Source organism: Glycine soja, chromosome 6, assembly GCF_004193775.1.
Source record: "Glycine soja cultivar W05 chromosome 6, ASM419377v2, whole genome shotgun sequence".
In the NCBI taxonomy this organism is placed as follows: domain Eukaryota; kingdom Viridiplantae; phylum Streptophyta; class Magnoliopsida; order Fabales; family Fabaceae; genus Glycine; species Glycine soja.
The window spans coordinates 11,643,658-11,663,712 of NC_041007.1; the positions used below are offsets into that span (position 1 = coordinate 11,643,658).

The following is a 20,055-nucleotide window of genomic DNA, read 5'->3' on the forward strand; positions in this document are numbered from 1 at the left end:
CACGACACCGGCTGCGATGTTCAGCACACAGACATGGAAACTTTAGCGAGTGGGACAGAATGTCGCTAATAAGTGGAGTACAAGGACATATGCGTATTGAGAAGGCAATTAATGGGTGGAAGATACATAATTAGACAAACAAAACTAGCTGTAGCTCAAGCTAGCTAGCTAATGAACAAAATGGGTCTTTTTCAAGAACATATAGTACATTGTTGAAGACTTTGTTTTGATTCTACCTTTGGAGTCTCTTCATAACCCAAGACTCCGATCCTTTCCTAACACCAAATAGCCATGACAAAAAGATAATTATTGCTCTGGAAAGGAAAAAAATGTAGTATATGGTTTCTGGATGTATTTTGCTTAAATCAATGCCTTTAATTATTATTATTTTATTTTTTTTGTAAAAAATACGTGCTTTCAATTATAAAGATTATTTTACTTTTCTATTGAAGACTTACAGTTATACTTATCTGGAGGGCGCCTGTTTGTAAAGATAAATTAAAATCAGGGCTACCGATAGAACAAATTATATTTTTTTCTCAAGACTTATCCAATAATTAATAAACTGTTTAATCAAATTTAAACTTTTTTTTAAATGAAAAAAATGAGAAAAAAAGAAAATACATTAAAAAAATGAAAAGAAGAGAAACTAAATAAAAAAGAAAAATATTTATATTATTCAATAGATTGAAGGAAAAAAAAACAAATAATTATCATTTCTCCTTACTTTACACATGGAAATAAAAGAAGACAAGGATAACATTGAAATAATGAATCCACATGAATCAAATGTTTGATTTTGTAATTATCATAATTCAATATGAATTAGATAAGGGATGGTCTAATTGACCATAAGTAAAAATAAGGTTAAATAACATCGTCCTATATAATCCAATAGAATTATAACAACTATATTATGAGTTAGACTCCCTTTTAAGTTTTTTTATACACAAATCTTTGATTAATTATATACCCTTATATTTTTTACAAATCCATTAAACAAAGGGGGAAATCTAGAAGATTGATTTTGTGAAGAGAAATTGTGAATCAATTTAAAATAGAGGGAGTTTCTAATATTGGGGCTCACACCAATACTTTGTATTGACTAAATTGTTTTACCTTTATACATGCTTTTACTGAAGGTAAATTAACTTAAGGTAATCTCCATTCTTTTGCAGAATATAAGGTGTACATAATTGAATTTCTACTTTTTGTGATAACTATATTCAATTAAATCCATTGATTTCTTTGTTAATTCATTTAATTAGTCCTTAGAGGATTAAACATACTTTCATGATTTAATGCCAAAGTTCCTTCCCCATGGATCCAACAATTAGGTTAATGCTTCAATTCTTCCCCAAATATCTAAAATTATCAAAAATAATTATGAAGCGTCTCACATAGGTGATAATTTCTATTTAAGAGTATGAAATGCATAAAAAAATAAATAAAAAGTAGCAATGTACCTCTAGTTTTATGGTTTCTTGTGTGAGATTTATAAATAACTGATTTTGTGTGTGAGTTTTACATAGTGGAGGCTTCATTTTGATAATTAATATTGTTATTATTTTGATTTTTAAGTTTAAGAAAGGAAGATTTGGAAGTACTGTCGAAGAGCTCGCTCAACGAGACAGATTAGCTAAGTGAGACTAATTCGCTTAGCGAGGAAACCAACTTGCCCAACTAGAGAAGAACCCTAGAGAATGTAAAGTCAAAGAGCAGCGCGCTAAGCGCGCAGCCAGCTCGCCCAGCGAATTCTTTGTTACTTCTTGTGCATAGCGCATCCATATCTGCTAAGCGCCTAGTCACTAACTCCCACTCAACGAGACATGCTCGTTGAGCGCGCATTCATAATCTGAGAAGCTCAAAAGTCTTTATAGATGAAACAAAAAGGAAAACGAAGAGACATGCAGTGTGGGTAAGAGAAAAACAGAGCATCAAGGCTGATGAAAGAAAAGGAGGTTGCTTTCTTCATACCTTCACTTCACCACTCCATTTTTATCTTGTTTTTAGCTTTGTAATGAGCTCTCCATGCTAATGGAAGACTAAACACTTCATTGTTGGGGAGTTTTTTCACTGAACATTCTTGATGTAAAAACTCTAACTATCTATTTAAGATTATTTGTTAGTGTTCTCTGCTTCTATTTGTGCTTATTTTCCATATTTGTGGCTTGATCATCTGTTTATATGTTTTGTTAGGATTTAAGTATTAAAAAATGCTTTTCGTCCTTAGAACTTGGTAGAGCAACTAGAGGCCTTCATTTCTAGGAATAGTGTGAAGTAATCTAGTAAACATTGCATCTAATTCGTCATGTGGCTCGCTTAGAATGAATTTGTTTAGGAATGAAAAATGAAACTAAGAGGGCTAGGGTCTTTCATGTGAGGGATTACAGTTAGAGTAATTTGACGGTGCAAAGAACATTAGGATAATGTTAAATAGAGAAAAACTTCTTTAATCACATCAAGATCGAGAAAGTTCAGTAGAATACTCCCCGACATATTCACCTTAGTATTTGTTTCATCTTACAACTCAGCATTTATTTCTAGCATTTGTTCTTAAGTTGAGAAAAATTGTTATAGTTACTTAAAAACATGAATGAGCTATTTCATTTCACTTTACTACATTTAAAAATTGTTTACAAGCTGAATATGCATCATTAAAGTACAAGAAATTTCCTGTGAATATGATACTCGGTCTTACCGTTTTAATTACTACTTGAATGAATTTGTGCACTTGCTAATGAGTATGAACAATAGGCAAATTAAATAGGAAATAAATCAAAAAGAAAAACCCAAAAAGAACATATGGTAGAGGTGCAACCAACCCGTCTAATGATCATTTACATGAGATAAGAGATACTATGACAAGGTCAAGACTAAGAAGATGAAACAATCATTACAAGGTCTAATCCTAAAGATCTAAGAGAAAGAAGAACAATATGAATTAAGTGTTGCACCTAATTGGACCACTTCCTACAAATTGATGAAAATGATTTGAGACTAACTTGAAAAATCACTTTGAAAAACCCAATTTACGAAACATTCATGGGTTGAGTTTATAGAAAAATTATAATAAATTCATCCTGAGTCCATCAAATCTAAAATTAACTTAAAAAGACATTCATTTTAAGACAACTAACAATACCCAAAATGTTCAAAAAAAACCCATCTCCAAAATTAAATTCAAATTTTGGAGTATAGAACTAGCTATAACCAAATCTTCCAAATTGTTACACAAGATATGCTCTAACCTACTTGTCCCAACATTTAGATAGTAGAAATCCAAGAAAACACACTTTCCCATCATTAGCAATCTCATTCAAAAAAATTCCAAAAAAAAATTAGTTAACATCAGGACTGGGGTTTTGAGCCCCTTTTCTGCTCGCCACTCCCTCGCCAAAGATATTAGAAGAAAAATAAGATGAAAGTAAGATTAAAAGGAATTTTAGAGTCCAAAAATAATTTTAAAAACCCCTTAATTAAAAAAAAAAGGTTAGACATTAAAATTCATTTGCTCGTAATAAAGCATCACGTACTGAAGTTATGCGACTAATTCATTATTCGTTGATTCTAATTGGATTAACCAATTATATAATTCTCAGTAAAATTATATATATTCTGCTTCCTAGTGTAATATTTCCCCTTAAGCAGCCAAACTAATCTTCATCTCTTGTTCTATTCAATTTTTGGATCACTTTTATCTTCGGGAGAGAAGAGAAATTCCATGCTGTTATTACTGCTGCTACGAGAGTTGAACATAGCATCAGCCATATCCACCACAGGATAATCACCACCGAATCTTGAAGCGGAGGCTCCACCACTGCTGGCAGCAGTGCCACTGCCGCCACCAGGGTGGAGGCTGAGGTTCATTGTCGGAGACAATTGGGAGGAAATGGTGTTACTGTTATTTTGTGTTATGTCCACAAGTAGTTGTTGAAGTGGAACTGATGATAATGCTGTGGAGGACATGTGGCAAGTGTGGTCTCCTCTATATGTTACTTCGAATATGTTAGGGTTTTGATCAAGTCTTTGCACTTGCTTCTTGGCTTGGCATTCATATAACTTTTGGTGTGTGCACCTGTAGTAACTCCTGAGAAGAAACAAAGAACCATAAGTAACAATATATATGTATATAAAGTTAATTATACTGAAGAGAATGTTAACCTAAGATATAAGTGAAATGTATTTAATAGAAACAATCATTAGGGCGTTATTAAAAGTATTTGTTAGTATTTTTGAGACACCAATCAAAAAGACTCGATGATTAATCAAGCCATGATAAGGCATTTTCTTTGTCGGGCCGGGTTGATACTAGTTGTAAATATAGTAAAGAATCATTTGTCTTGTTCGATCAATTTGCTAATCGAGTGGTCACTGCATGCCATGAATTGTATGGCTCACCACCACTTGTTATTTATTACTTGGGACTGTGGGGAGGAGTTATATACTTCTGGGGTATGCCGACTTTTCTGACTTGAGCAAGAAATCTCAGAATCAAAATAAGTGTGCCATAAAAAAGAAAGTATAATTATTATTTTAGTTCTTTAATTTTGTTAGGTTTTATTTGATTATCTTATTATTAAAAGGTTTAATTAAGTTTTTAAATTTTTAAAAATAATTTATTTTGATTCTTTTATTTTTAAAAAATTTAATTAGATCTTTTATATTAATTCAATTTAATCATATTTTTTATTTTATTTGCTCCAAATTTTTTGAAAATTAAAACTGAATTTAATTTATAATGAGATCAAATTGAACCATATTAAAAAATAAGAAATCGATAGTTGAAACTTTTAAAAATAAAAAGACATAGCAATGCTTTAATAATAAAACTTGGATCTAATTGAATATTTTAATAATAAAATAACTAAATTGAACTTAAAAATTAAATTAGAAGATCAAAATTATAATTAAATAAAAAGAAATAGCAATGCTTTGCATGAGTATCATATATGTCAAAATCATTTTGCAACCACCTCAATTGTAGTTTTGTTTATAGACTACTAGTTAATATATAGATAGTGTATAAGTTTACAACATCAAAAGGGACGTGTTATTTGGGCGTTTCAATGTTGCCAGGTAGATGCCCTCGATATAAGTTTTTTTTAGAAGCTAAGAGCCTAAGATGCCCTTGAGATAAGTTGCAGTAATGAGTTGAATTGATCAAGTCGTGTAATTAATTTACCAATTAATTGATCAAGTCGTATAATTAATTTACCAATAATAATATCACCAACCATACCTTGGGAACTTGGAGCCAAGTATTTCTTTCTGGCCATATTTCCTCCAAGTGAAGCCATCCTCCGGTGGCATCTCTGTGTTTCCAAACTGTGGGGCAGGAACCATCACTTTTCTCTTCTCTTGATTAGCTTCCCTGCTTCTAGTTAAATGTATATAATAAGAGATATAATCATCAAGTCAAAATATAATTTCCAAGAAACTACTTTGTAAAAGATATTAATTTATTGTACTATTCATCAATAGGGTAGTCAAAATTATACAAAATGATATTGTTAATTAACCAAAAGTGTAGTTGATATAAGAAGTATCCATGTGACTTGTTGCCTAATTACCAAGAAAGGTGTTGGAAAGTTTCGTTTTACTTTTTAGCTAGCCAGCACCCATTCGGATACATTGCAATAATCGAGTACGGTCTACAATAAACTAAAGCTAGCTAGCTGGAAAAAAACCTAAAAGCTTTCCACTAGTGAACTTTTGTTTTCTTTTGTTTTCTTTTGTTTCTTTGAATTATAGTCTGTGCATGGTTGTATATGTGTAAGTCATCTACAATTCATGAGGATGGACACAAGTTCTTTAGCATTTCATTGTTCCATACTGGTATTCGATAACGGTTATTTAACAGCATAAATTCTAATAAAAATGAATTCGCACAATTTATTAAGGAAAATGTTTTCCAATATCCAAGGCATTCCTATTAAATACCTTTTGTGTTGTTTCTTGAAAACTCGTTTATATTCCATCTCCTCCCTTTTGTATTCAATCATGAGTGCTTTACATCATTTTTTTATATTACAGATTTCTTTTCATCTCCCTTAAAAATAGTCTCTTTCACTCCTTTTCTCCTTTATGCTTTCAAACACAAACCCATCATTTATCACACTAACATTTTTTTTTCATTTATCTTTCACTTTTCTATTTCTTTCTTCTATAAAACTACCCATCACATCTATTATAATATACCCTAAGGGGAAGAGATCGAAAATATATATTTTGTTCGATCTCTATCACATCGATCAATATTTTATCGCAAGGGTACTGCTAGCAAATTGAAAAATGATGCAGACACTTTGTCCTAATCTACACTAAAAGAGAAAGAGAGTAAAAAAGATAGATGCATTAAGTAATATAATTCAATTCGAAGGCAATAACTAATATAGATGCTCCTTTTTGTATCTTTTTCATGGGTCTTTATTTTGATACACCTTGTGCTTAAATTAAAGGTAATTTTTTTATTTCTAGCTAAAATCTTTGCCTATAAAAAAAAATACATATAATTCGATAAAAAGAAATATGAAGAGTACTAATTAATTAAGTGTACGGATGCACATGGGAGCCTAAACACCACTTTTTACAACATACACTTGCGGGTTAAGAAACTTAAGATGTCATAGTGGTTTATTTGGTTAATTTGTTATGATCTCTATGGTTACGTAGAAATAGTTGTATTCCAAAATGATGCTCCTAATATTGAATTTATTCGAGGTGGTGATAAAAAAATTTAGATCTTGGGTTAAATTGTCTAGTAGGATGAGTAACTTGTCCTTTTCGTTTTATAAATGATGAATGGATTTCGTGGAATGCTTAGGTTAGAAAGTGTAAGGGATGTAGTAATACTACATGGTCGAAATTATGTAGGGTGGGAATACTGACAGTCATTACATACATATATATATATATATATATATATATAATTACTTTAGAAAATTATTGTAATGTGTTCAGTGATATTCATTTTATTTTCCATTCTCTAGCTAGGCTTTCATTTCAAGCAAGAACCCTAATCCTTTTCCACCCTACGATCATGAATTCATCTCCTTTCTCAATTCTCAAATACCTCAATTTATTTTTAGTTCAATTTTGCATATAACCTAGTTATCCGTGGTGCAAGGCATTACTGTATGCATAAGTCACCATCATCAATCAAACAATCAGAATCATACTAAAGTGAAATTAAAAACTATTGAAGAGTAATAACAACATATTCACTAACATATATTTTCGTAATTATAGGTATTAAACGAATAATTAAACCTATGTATAATATACCTTCTTCGTGGTCGTGATGAAGATTCGTTGATTCCTTGCATTTCTTCAGGTCCCTTGTTTCTCTCAAAATTATCTTCCCCATCTCTCCCTCCCATTTCACCAATCTGAAGGGTACTCCTTGCAGCATGAAACTGATGCATTTGAAACAACTGATCCATTGTTAGTGCATGACTAGACCTTAGCCATTCCTGCATTAGAGTAGCATCCATCTGAGGTTGCAGCTGTGTCGTTTCATGAACCAACGTTGGAGGAGATTCGTCCGAAGTTTGGTTCTGTCGGGAAAATTGTAACATCTTTTCCTTGGCACCACTGAAAGCCTCAGTTATCTGATCAATGGACAAGGACATCATAGCTGGTTGGTTCGCCAAGTTGGGTAGGTCTTGTTCAAGGTTTTGGGCCAATACACAAGCGCGTCGAATCGAATTTATTACCTCTTCCATCATTGTTTCTAATTCTAGGTATGGGGTTGGTTAAAAATAAACAAAGGGTAATAATTATATTTATATGTTTAATTTGTGGTCAAACTGAAAGCTTCGTGCTAAGTTTCTACGTTGGTGCTGTGGTGTGAGGAAATATCGAAGCAATAATATAAAGAGAACATGCATATATGTTTCCATTTACCCGGCACTGAAAAAAAAGGGGTTTTGGAATGGAAGTGTGGAAAAGACGACTTGGTCGTTGGTCGTTTAGAATTGTAGCTACTTGGAATTTCAAACTTGATGATCTTTTCTTTGGGTCTAGACGAAGACCCCATTTTTGCCCTATTGAAACGATTGCTTTTGATTTGGACCCCTTAGATGAATTTTCTATGCTTTAGACCCAACTTGGAAATTGTCTTCTCGGCGTATACACTATGCGATTATTAATTCCTACGTTCTTGGAACGATCCTTTAATCTCAATTCTTAGTGTATACTCGGTTCGGTTGAACAAATTAATAGGACAAAACAAGATTTCATTATTTTCAACATAAAAAATTGAGCGGTACATCATATTCATTTTTTTATATTTTTCGTATTCACACATGCATGTTAAAGGAATAACTTTCATTGTCTCATATTTGTGCTCACAAAACATTTCCAAACAAGGTAAGGTCAATAAATTCTCAGGAATAATATTGGATTTACATGAATAACAAACAATAACCTTGTTCAGTGAATTTTAACTATTTAATATACATAAGAATATCTGAGAGCAAATTATGGGAATGTAAATTTATAAATGTGAGATTTTTTTTTACAAGCTTAAAAAAATTGTGGCTTGTGGGTATTGCTGATTCATAAAGAAATAATATTACCTTATCATATGTTTTATTTGTACTCTGACGGAGTGGCCAAGCTGCACCTGCATTAAAAATATGAAAAGTTATTTTTTTAAAATTAAGTATTAGTTTTTCAATATAACATTAATTATTTTGTTTTACTTATATCTCTTATAAATTAATGATGAACTATAAAATCTAAAGATGAAAATGATAATGTAAGATTAATTTTATCATATTAATTTTTTCATTTATTTATTATTTTTTCTTGATGTGTAAAATAACTTATGACCACAATTATTTTGGGATGAGAGAGTAATAAATAAATGTTTTTTTAACATATTGAAATAAGGCTAATTTTATTTATCAATATCTTTTTTAAATAAAATATTTAAATTCAATTTTGAAAATGATAATGATTGATTAAAAAAGATGAGATTAAAAATTCTCATTAAAAAATAACTCCTAATAAAAAATTTAAGTTTTTCATTTCTCAAAAAAAAATGCATAATTTCTAAACGTTTATTAAATTTAAAAATAAGTGTTTTATTAAAAAAAGAAAAACAAACGGACTCATAACTGTTCATGCTATTTTATAAAATTTCCTTCAGCACCAGCATTGATTGGACTAATGTGAGTTGCCTTATTCTGGAATTACTGTTTTATTTATGTAACCTGGTGTACATATTTTTTATGCATTCTTGGATAAGTCCGCACCACATGGTCAAGCACTTTGTACTAGGTTGTTGTAGCAAGGCTGATAATTCTAACAACTATTTTTATGACAATTGTCACGTTAACACACCTGAAGATTACATGTCTATTGTGTGATCCCTATGTGCAAGAACCAAAGAAAAATAATTGTAACAATACTTTTACACAGGAATTGTTGGTAGGAATGAATCTTTGAAGGGTAGAAGAAAAAGAGGTAACAACGAAAGCTGTGCATCATGTCTTTCAGACGTGGATCATCACTTTTCTTTAGGCTTAACTTGCTCCCATCAATACCAAAACCTTAGTTTGCTCCAGTTTATATAAACCATCTCTGTAGGGTCCATTGGAGAAACAGTTTTCACTCATTATCCCGCAATATTTTGTTTCATTTTATAGTTTGGACCAAAAAAATGCTCTCATTTGTTAGAACAGTAGTGGCTGGCTAAGGTAGTTTTCTTTGTCATTGACATGTTCTCTGAACTAGTGGATGGACCCATGCATTTGATAGGCATGTCTAACTAACCAATCCTCTACACCAACTTAGGATTATCTTATGCTGGTATTTTGCCTAGCACGTGTGAATTGAAGTTGAGTTAATTAAGTTTTTCTATTATGTTAAGAAAACCACTTAAGTTAACCAAATATGGTATGTAAACTTTAGCTTTATTTGGGCACGATACCCACGCTTTGTAATTAAACCTTCTGTTTGTTTTGTCTTTTATTTCCTACGTTACCAAAAATAAATGCAGTGTATATAAAGACTAAAAGCTCCATTAAGATGTCTAAACTTGCGTAAGTTTAGTGTGTAATATCTTTCTAAAAAATAAAATAAATTTTTCGTGTAATATATTTTTAAAAAATAAAATAACTTTGTTTCATTAATAAATATTAGTCAACTAGTTGGTCAGTGGCCGTTGCAATTTTGATAGCTTGGACAAAATAAATACAGTAATATTTATTGTGCTCAATTTTGACAGATATATTATTCATGTAAAGATTTTCATCATATCAATTAGTCAATAATAATTATATATAAATTTTAAGTAATTATATATCATAAAACTCAATAATTTTTAATAATATGAAAGTCCATAATTATTTGCCAATGTAATTTTTTATTTCAATTAAATTCATATTTATTTATTTTTTCTAAAAAATCATATTTATGTCTGTGAAATATGTTGTTTTCTATTATATTTATCTTATCTTCTTCCTTGATTTTTTTAAACATTTTAAAATACGATTAAAAATCATAATGAACTTAATAGCTTATTCTGTTAATGCATAGCCTACCAAGTACCAACATATATATCTCCCCTACCAAGTTAAGAAATTTATCATTAAAAATGCAAATATAAATAATCAATAATTATGTATAATAAAAGTATATACACAAATAACCATCGTATTTTGCATGAACTTTTGTGCTAATTAAATTCATAGATTATTAATTAAAAATGATAGGCCGACTCTATAAAGATCCAAAAGAAAGAAAAAGTAATTTAAGAATTTTATACGATGAATTTAGTATATTTTTTTCTAAACGAAGATGATGTCATAGTTGTTATTCCATGTAGACCTATAATTTTTATTAGTACAGGGTTTGTACTGTGTATTGATTATCAATGAAAAATAAATATCTCAATAGCCATTTATCTTGGCATATTATGGTAATCTTCGTATTTCACTGTTTTGAAAATTAGATCAAATGGATCGGTTAGACCAAAAAACTATTTGAACTAGCCGTTGTCTGGTTCAAATAAACCACTGAAGTGGGTTATAGATAAACCAACTACAGAACCAAAAAATCAGACACAAAATGTGAAAAAATTGATGAAAACAAATCAAGAACCGACAGAAAACTGGTATACATCTGGTCAATAAAAAAATGCTTAATACGTACAGTGTTATTTTGATTTTTTTTTTCTTGAAAAAAAGCTACGGTATTTATCATCTCTTTTTAATTTTAGAGATAAATTTGTTGTTGTTAACGGATATTATTGTGTATTATTGAAATTTACGCCTAAGTATTATAATATATATTTGATTTGAACTTTTTATATATGCGTACTTTAAATGTGTTTCTTTTTACTGCTACTTTAAATGTTAAGAATCTACAAAGTTATATGTTTTAGTTTTTATAATTTCATAAAATTCTGATATATATTTCTTTAATACTATTTAATGTGTATTATATAATTATTGATATTATTTTTTCAACACCGGTTCAATTATAGTTAAGTCGTTAAATCTTGAACAATGTCTTGATTGGTTAAAAAAAACATTAGTTTTTTCTTTTAAAAAAAAGCTTGAGCTGAATTTAATTATTAACCGAGTGTTTAGAGTAAGTTTTTATATATTTTAGTAAGAAGGGTAGCTTAATTAAGGAGCAAGATAATGTTGATAAGATGTTCTTTTTAATGCTGATAACTACAAGTCTACAAGAGTAGACTCAAGGCTTTGTACTTATGTGAAAGTGGTGAATGCTGATCACACAGCTCTCTGGTCTGGACCTCATTTGTACGTTCTCCAAGTTGCACATCTGTCAATAAGAACTTTCTTGTTAATCTTCCTTGACAAGTAAATGGAAAAATATCTTTATATTAATAGCATATGCTTCCAAACTGGTCACTTTTTAATTTTTAATTCTTAACTTTTTTAGGTTTTTTTTTCACCAAGATCACAATGGTGCCAGTACTAATTCTCATTAAAAAATTAATCATTAATTATCTTTAATGATTTTTTTTTCAATCATATTTTTTTCATCAAGATTTCAATTCGAGATTTTCTTAAGAGAATCGAGTTAAATACTACCTAGACTAAGGATTTCTTGATGTTAGATTTATTTTTAAATGATATTTTAATTCAATTTATTTTGAAGAAATAATCTTCTTTTTAGTGATTTTTTAAAAGAAATTGATGAAAATGAATAATTATTTTAACAAAAAAAAATTCTTAAATTAACTTATAGAATTTTGTTCAAATCTACAACCGATGTCGTTGGTTTGTGGGATTAACTAAAATAAGTTAATCTTTTTATGTCTGTTTATTGGAAAGGGGTCAAACGTCCATTACTGCTTGATGCCCGTTCAAGTGTTCAACCTTACAGCTTATTATTGTCAAAGTCAACTGAGACATACTATGAACAATCTTGCTCCTTAAGCTACCTTCATATATACTAAAAGTAATAATTTAAGGATTATATATTATTTTTTGAATCCTTATAAAACAAGTGAGTTTTTATTTTTGTTTTTATTTAAAAAAACAGTTTTCACCCTTCAAAAGGTTTAAATAATTGTTTTTTCCTAGGTTATAATTGACATTTGTTAATTATTTATGTATTTAACGAAAAGTTAAATAATGATTTCAAATGATATCCACTGATGTAGTAGTTTTATGACAACAAATGATACCTCTAAAAAAAATTATAGATCATTAAAAAAAATTATTTATTTACATTAAAATTACTGTTAATATAAAAATAGTGATTTCATATTTTAGAAAGATGAAAATTAAAGAAAATATTTTACAAAAGATCAAAATTAAAAAAAAAAATCACAAGGATTAAAACATTTATTTTAAATTTTAGAAGAATGAAAAAGAAAGAAAAAAATTACAAATTCAATCAAACCTTTCTTTTATTACAGCTGCATGAGTCTGATATTATATAGAGTTGGACTCATGTGCACAAGTGGATTGTGTCTCTGGTAATAGGGCAGCAAAACAAGGTGCCGCAATAGTTTGGTTGGTGCCGCCATAGGACTTGAGAAACAACTGAATTTTTATTTAAAATAAATGGAAAAAATAGAATCACCATTATTTTTATTTAAATTGAGAAAAACTGAAAAAATAGTTTTATGCTTTGGATAATAATTTGAGTTTAATGGTGATGTAGTGATGGTGTAAAGTTATTTTATATAGTTATTTAATCATAAATTATTATTAACATGATTTTTAAGATAATTTTATGAAAGTCAATAAATTTATCATAAATAGTAATTTATGATTGGATGATAATAAATAATTTTTTCTCGTGATTTTTATTATTACCCTAGATAAACAAAAATAAAATTGTACATGCTCATTGCAAAGTCATGACATGATAGTAACTGGAATTAAGCACGACAGATTCATTGTAGGCTGCTTCCCATCCTAGCCCACACTGCCTAATAGGAATGATGAACTCCACATGTGACTATGTTATTACTTATTATCCCCCTTGTTTGTAGTTTTGTTCAGCAAAAGTTTATGAGACCACTGTATTTATATAATTTTCTACATCCTTTTTTGCACATAATTTGGGCCTGAGTCCTGAACTATATTTATGACAAACGACAGAGTAAAGCAAGCAGGAAATATATATATCCATTCATTTCTTCGAAACGAAACTTTGGTTAAAAAATATTTATGCTTATTGTAAAGGAATTGAACAAAAACTGAGGCCCTTGTATGGTATGAAATTAAAAAGGTCTAACGAATGTGCTGTGGTCATCTACCACGTTCTGATTGTAATTCTTAAGTGACTTGAAGCTACTTGCTGATCAAGTATATTTGCCAATTTTGTCTTTTGATGCCAACGCTCTAGCTGCTATTCGAAAATAATTACCGATTTTTATTTTTTTCCATAAAAAATAGTAATTATTTTCGAAAAATAAACTAAATCATTGCACTAAGTGTCAGAAAAAGATATCAATAGCATTCTGCACAAGCATCTTAATAGATCCTATCTTTCTGCAGCACAAGATCGAAGCCATTGAACAAAAGAACTGCACAATCCATATAAGGACACGGCAAGCTAGTAACATAAAATGAAAGGTTTAAAAAAAGAAATTGACTTTAGACACACAAGAGCAATTCTTTTCGTTATACAAAAGATATCCGTAGATCCATAAGAGATGTGAGAAGTGAGAGCAATCGGTTCATCCATGTTTGCACTGAAGTTAGAAATATTCTACGTGTAATTTCAATGCAAATTCAACGGTTAAAAACAAAATGCAAGCAAAAATAAAAGTTTTAATCCTTTGGTAAAATTACTTTTCTCTCTATTTTCTTTTTTAAATCCAAACATGTACTCAATATAAAATTGTTCGTGTATCAACAAAAGAAAGCAATAGGTTTGGAACCAATACCTACGCAATTGCCTCAACTAAAATAATGGAGGGAAAACCTCATCATTGATAGTATGATTCGTTCGAGTATGTCAGTGAGAAAAATAAGGTAACAAAACAAGCGTGTTAAGTGAATAAGTGGAAATAACAGGGTGAGTAAGGGTAGTATATATATAATTCACAAGTAGAGAGAAGATTATTGAAGTGGGTAATAGATCTTTCAACATAATCTTTTTCATATACATAATTAGGAATCAAATAGATGTCTATTTGCTTATTTAAGGAGCGTGTGCTTTGCCTTCATCGATCACTAACTGCTCAAATATGTGAATGTCTTCAACCCAACGATCGCTATACCTGTGAGAATGGTTTAAGCCTTGTTTGGTAGAAAGTCAGATTTTTTTTTTATCTAATTATCCCTTTTAAGTTTTTTTATCTATCCAACTATTCCTCCCCAAATTATTAACATAGCAATCCCATTACTATTCACTCTATGAATTAGGGCCTCCCAATCCTAAATGCACACCTAGTTATTTTTTTTACTTTTTGCATACCCCCATTTAGAATTTGGGATCCCAAACCCAAATTCTAAATGGTTTTTTTCCGTTTTTTTTTTTTTTTTTCTTTTTGACGACCCCCATTTATTATTCAGTGTGACTTCGAGCCTCCCAGTCCCGAATTCACGCCTTTTTTTTTTCTTTTTGTAGATCTCTCTGTTTGGAATTCAGGATCCTCAAATCTGAATTTAAAATGATTTTTTTTGTTTTGATTATTTTTATTTTGTAAATTTTTTAATTAATTATTAATATATTTAATTACTGAATTTTAATAATATAATTTTTAATATATAATGTAACTAATTAACTAATTGTAAGAAGAATTATTGATATTTACTAATATTTAGAAAGATCATGACAAAAAACATCTAAATAATATTATTGAGTAAATATAAATACTGGCAGAATAAATAATTAGCATTTATGATAATCCGTAGACATAAACAAAAACAATATAAGTTATCAAACATTTCAATAACAATTTAATGGGTACCTTATGCTTCCCCCATTATTTAGACATTTACTCTTGGAATGATCAATAGTTTTGCACAATGAAGAAGGTTTTGGTTGTCCCATTTCTCTTTAGTTAGTTAGTTACATTATATATTAAAATTTATATTAATTAATTATATTATTGAAATACAAAAATTAAATATATTACTAATTTAATTTTTAAAAATTACAAAATAAAAGCAATCAAAACAAAAAAAAAATACCATTTAGAATTTGGGTTTGGAGATACCCAATTCTAAATGCAAAAATTAAAAAAAAAAGTGTGAAATCAAGAAGTCCGGATTCACATTGTGAATAGTAATAAGATAAAATTATGTTAATAATTTAGGAAAAAAATAGTTGGGTAGATAAAAAAATTAAAAGGAATAATTGAATAAAAAATCTAGAAAGTCACCATATTCAAAAGAACATTTATCATGCAACATTGAATGGATGACGCTTTTGAGTTTTGAGTGTTTAGTAGAAATTGGTAGACTATCTAACATTGCAATCAGCTCCAGCTTTTGTAATTGAAATTTTATAAATTGATGCTTACTTTTGTGATTGTTATCAAGCAATCATTAGCTACAGCAGTTTCTTTTAGGCCTCCAATTTTGTTTTGCTAGGCCATTGGAAAGAGGGCCTTTTTTGTTTGTCTTTCTGTGGATGGAGAGTTTACCATATGATCGATGATGACCAAGTTGCAATTTTGTTCTTTTTGCAATATATGAGCTACTTTGACCTACCTTTTACTTGTTTGTCTTTCTATTTCTTTTATCCTTTGTATGCTCATCTAAGTCATCTTGTTTATTTTACTGTTTTTCAAATTAATTTAATTATAACGAAGCAGCAGTTACAATTTCCTCTACTAAAATCATATTAATATCATGGTTAAAAAAAATTCTAATAATTTGGTGTTTCTTATTATTGGATTGACTAACTGTCCAATCCTAGTATAGTAGGCATGTTCTCTACCATGTTCTTCTTAACTAGCAGCGTTTTTTTTTTTTTTTTGTCTTACATATATACGAATAAGTGTTGTTATTTTTCTACTGTTTATTGAGAGGGTGCTGCTATTTTTTTTTTTAGTTTCTTCTGATTTTTTTGTGATCATATAAATTATCATAAACCATTTTCTTCGAAATAAAAAACCTTGAAATTAGGGTTATTAACTTGAAAAAGAGATTTGATTTCTCAGGTAAAAACAAATAGATTTGATTTCTTGAAATAAGGACTAGGAAGAATTCTATCCTAACCTCTTGCATTCTTGAATTTTACTATTTGGTTTTTACTTTTAATTTGTGTTCTTTTTTTCCCTTTGATTTTAATAACCACTACCATAACTATTCAAAGTTAAATTCAAATAGTAATAATTTTATAATGGTTTAAATACATTTTTTTCTTTGCAATTTTGTTTTTAATTCTTACAAATTATGTTTGTTTTGTGTTTAGTCCTTCAAGTATTTTAGATAACACTTTAAAAAGTAAAAAATGTTATCTAAAATATATAAGGACAAAAAATAAAACTAACATAATTTATAAACACTTAAAAAAAATTATTCTTAATTCTCGATAAAAAAAAACACCTTAGATTAACAAATAATATTGTTATAGTCCTAATAATAACTTGTTTAATTAACTTTCTTGCTAACACACAAACCTAACAAATCAATTGTTTTACTTTGGGGTCGTTTGAAATAAGAGAAATTTTTAATTTCCCAAAAATATGAAGTTGGAAAACTTGCTTTTCATGTTTGTTTTACTTTTTTTAAAATAACATTATCAAGAAATATTGTTATTTAGAAATAGTTTTTTAGCTATGTTTTCCACAAAGTTATTCTCATGAAAAAGTGAATATCTAAACTTTTTAAGTTTAAAAAAGTTTTATTATGATAAAAATATCACATTTAGTATATCATTTAATGTAAGAAATAATTAAAATTTCAACTAAAAATACCATCTTAGTTTTTGATTTTCAAGAAACTTAAACGGATTAATGTGTTTGATAAGTCACAATAGTTTATAAGTTAATTTCACCAAACACATGTAATACATAAATATTTAATGGTCAGTTTAAAAAAATTAGGAGTCATTAAACAATAACTAGATTGGGGGACAGTCATTATCAAACTCCTTAATTTGACAATTGGCATGTCGCAATGCACATGATCACAATGTTATTCCATTTTGGTATCGTTTCTACATTTTTCATAGAAGCACTATTTAAGAAACTGAAGCAAGATCACGACCTCTCTACGTCAGTTTTTGCTGTCATTTCCAATTCGTATACGTAAATTCATACCTTGATACCAACGAGTACCAAAACAGGAACTTACCGACAAGGAATAAACTAGCTTTTAAACTAATAAAATTAAAAGATTTTAATACATTAATTTTGTATGAAGAATTAACACGTATAATAATCCCAGATCATATTCTTTCCTTTAATTGTGTAAAATACTTAATTATCGTTTACCATTATCCCAAATGAATTTGTTAACTAAATGAATTGAATATTTCTCTGTTTTGACATTTGTGGCCACTTTATAGTAGAGTTTGTTAATTTTCGTACAAAGAAGATAAAATTCCAGTTTTCCCACTGCTCTTGTCCATTCTGAAGTTCATTCAACCAGCTTTTATTTGTTTATAGGACCAAATCATGGCAGCAGCTCCTTCTAATTTTTTTCTTCTTCTTCACTGTGAACATACAATAGAGGATGCCAACCTTCTAATTATGATTTATCACCCATCACGCTGCATTATTTGCCACCCAAACCATCACATACCATGGCCCCTTTCTATATATTCTTACATCACACATGATATTCACTAAGGACCTTTTAGAAGGCTTGGGGATTGGGTAGGGTTTGGAAGTTGGGTTCACAATGGATGGTTTATTTTCTTTTGGTATAGAAACAATGGATCAATTTGACACAAAAGAACAATCAAAATTTGACATGATTTTGGTTACTTGATGAGTTGTGAAAGTAAATAAAATATTGGAAATAACAGTTAATAATTTTGGTTACAACTAAATTAAATGAATATGACAACTAGGACTATTGGTACTCCAATATGTCTATACACTATTTATATTCCTCCCTTTTTTATTTTACTTTCCAAACTTACTCTTGTTTAAGTATTTCATCATTCAGATTATTTTTTTTATAATTATAATTTTTTAAAATAAAAAATGTATAATGTATTGATTTATTTATTTTGACATTTTTTAAGTATTTCATAGTAAACTTAAATACTTTTTTTTAAAATTAAATAAGGAAAATTTTAAAAATGAAATGAAAATTAAAGAGTACCAGTAGACATTAATATTTTTTCCCACTAATAAAAAAATACATTAGTAATTTTAATTTTATTTAAAGAAAAAATTAAATGCCAATAAAAATGGAAAGTTCTATGAAAATAAGATAGTAAAAAGGAAAGTAAATCCTCTCTCTCGAAAAAAGGAAAGTAAATAAACATATTGAAATGCGAATAGTCACATTCATGATTATAAATAAATGAGTTTGATTGAAACCTGTCAGATAAAAAATGAAATCAATAATTAAAGCTACCATAATGAACAGCCCAAGGAATAAATAGAATAAGAAAATGTGAGAAAAGAAAAGAAGCAAAAGAACAAGGACAGAATTTATATTGGGATGCAAATCAAAAGACGAAAACGCGTAAAAGGCTCTTTCTAGTTCAGATCTCAACTAGGCCACAATTTTCAGTCAGTGGTAGCCTCTCGAAACGAATATTCTTTGCTTAATTTTTCATACTTTTTTTATTTTATAGAATCACCATCTTTTTCTTTCTCCAACAGCCACTGCATCCGATACTGTTTCCCTCATCATCTTGAGAGCAATTTTGCTTGTTCCTGTCTCGAACCTATCACCAAAAGTTTAAGGTAACGAGACATGTTATTTTGTTACATTCATGTTTATCCAAAGTTCTTATCTTTTTTGTTCTAACAGTGATTATACTTTCCGGGATTCTTTTGTTATGATAGAAAATGGATCAACAAGTTGAGAGGCAGAAGCGTGGCAAGGAGATGAAGAGGAAGTGTAGTAAAGTGAACAAGCGCAACAAGTTAATGACATGTTGTCGCTGTCCCTGTCGTGCAGCATCGTGCATGTTCCGAGGTATTGGGAGGTGCATGTTTGTCACATGTTACCCTGTTGTGCAGTGCTTGGGCTTGGATGAACATAGGCATCGCCACCATCATCACCATGGCAAGCACTTTGATTGGTGACACCAACCTAAACGGGATTTAGAAGGATGAATAAATGGTTCTCAGTTTTCACTTTGGTTCTTTTATATTTCCTCTGATGATATAGTAATAATACTAGTAGATAGCTTTACATCATTCTTTACATTATGGATAAAAAAATTGGAATTTTGGAAGAATTGTTCTAAGGTGTTATTGTTCTCCAATTTCCAATTCCAGCCATTTCTTTTGGTTATAGAACATTGTAAACAAAGTATTCATGGATGTTGGATGTAAACGCAATGATTCTGCATTTTGGCAACGGGAAAAGTCTGTGTTAACCACCATTTTCTGCAGCAAGAGGTATTGGGTGATTATTGGGGGTTTTACAATTTTATCTTATTTTATTTTAAGTTATTGTGACACTAAAA

General features: G+C 29.3%; 1 protein-coding gene and 1 long non-coding RNA gene across 4 annotated transcripts; one reads left to right on the plus strand and one right to left on the minus strand.

Moving 5' to 3' along the window:
- Nucleotides 1–3,514: 3,514 nt before the first annotated feature.
- LOC114415681 (WRKY transcription factor 55-like) lies at nucleotides 3,515–7,845 on the minus strand. Of its 3 annotated transcripts, none has more exons than XM_028380490.1 (3): nucleotides 7,288–7,845; nucleotides 5,243–5,374; nucleotides 3,515–4,090 (listed from the first exon to the last, which is right to left on the minus strand). In XM_028380490.1, exons 1-3 carry the CDS (start codon nucleotides 7,728–7,730, stop codon nucleotides 3,676–3,678), a joined length of 990 nt encoding a protein of 329 aa, XP_028236291.1. In that variant the 5' UTR covers nucleotides 7,731–7,845; the 3' UTR covers nucleotides 3,515–3,675. The 3 variants fall into 3 exon arrangements, with proteins under 3 accessions (XP_028236291.1, XP_028236289.1, XP_028236288.1); XM_028380488.1 differs by having other exon boundaries at nucleotides 5,243–5,377; XM_028380487.1 differs by having other exon boundaries at nucleotides 5,243–5,380; nucleotides 7,288–7,844.
- Nucleotides 7,846–18,957: 11,112 nt separating this feature from the next.
- Nucleotides 18,958–19,971, plus strand: LOC114415683. The gene is made up of 3 exons (XR_003667391.1): nucleotides 18,958–19,154; nucleotides 19,241–19,324; nucleotides 19,427–19,971. It is a non-coding gene; the product is annotated as an uncharacterized LOC114415683 (long non-coding RNA).
- The last annotated feature ends 84 nt before the right edge of the window (nucleotides 19,972–20,055 follow it).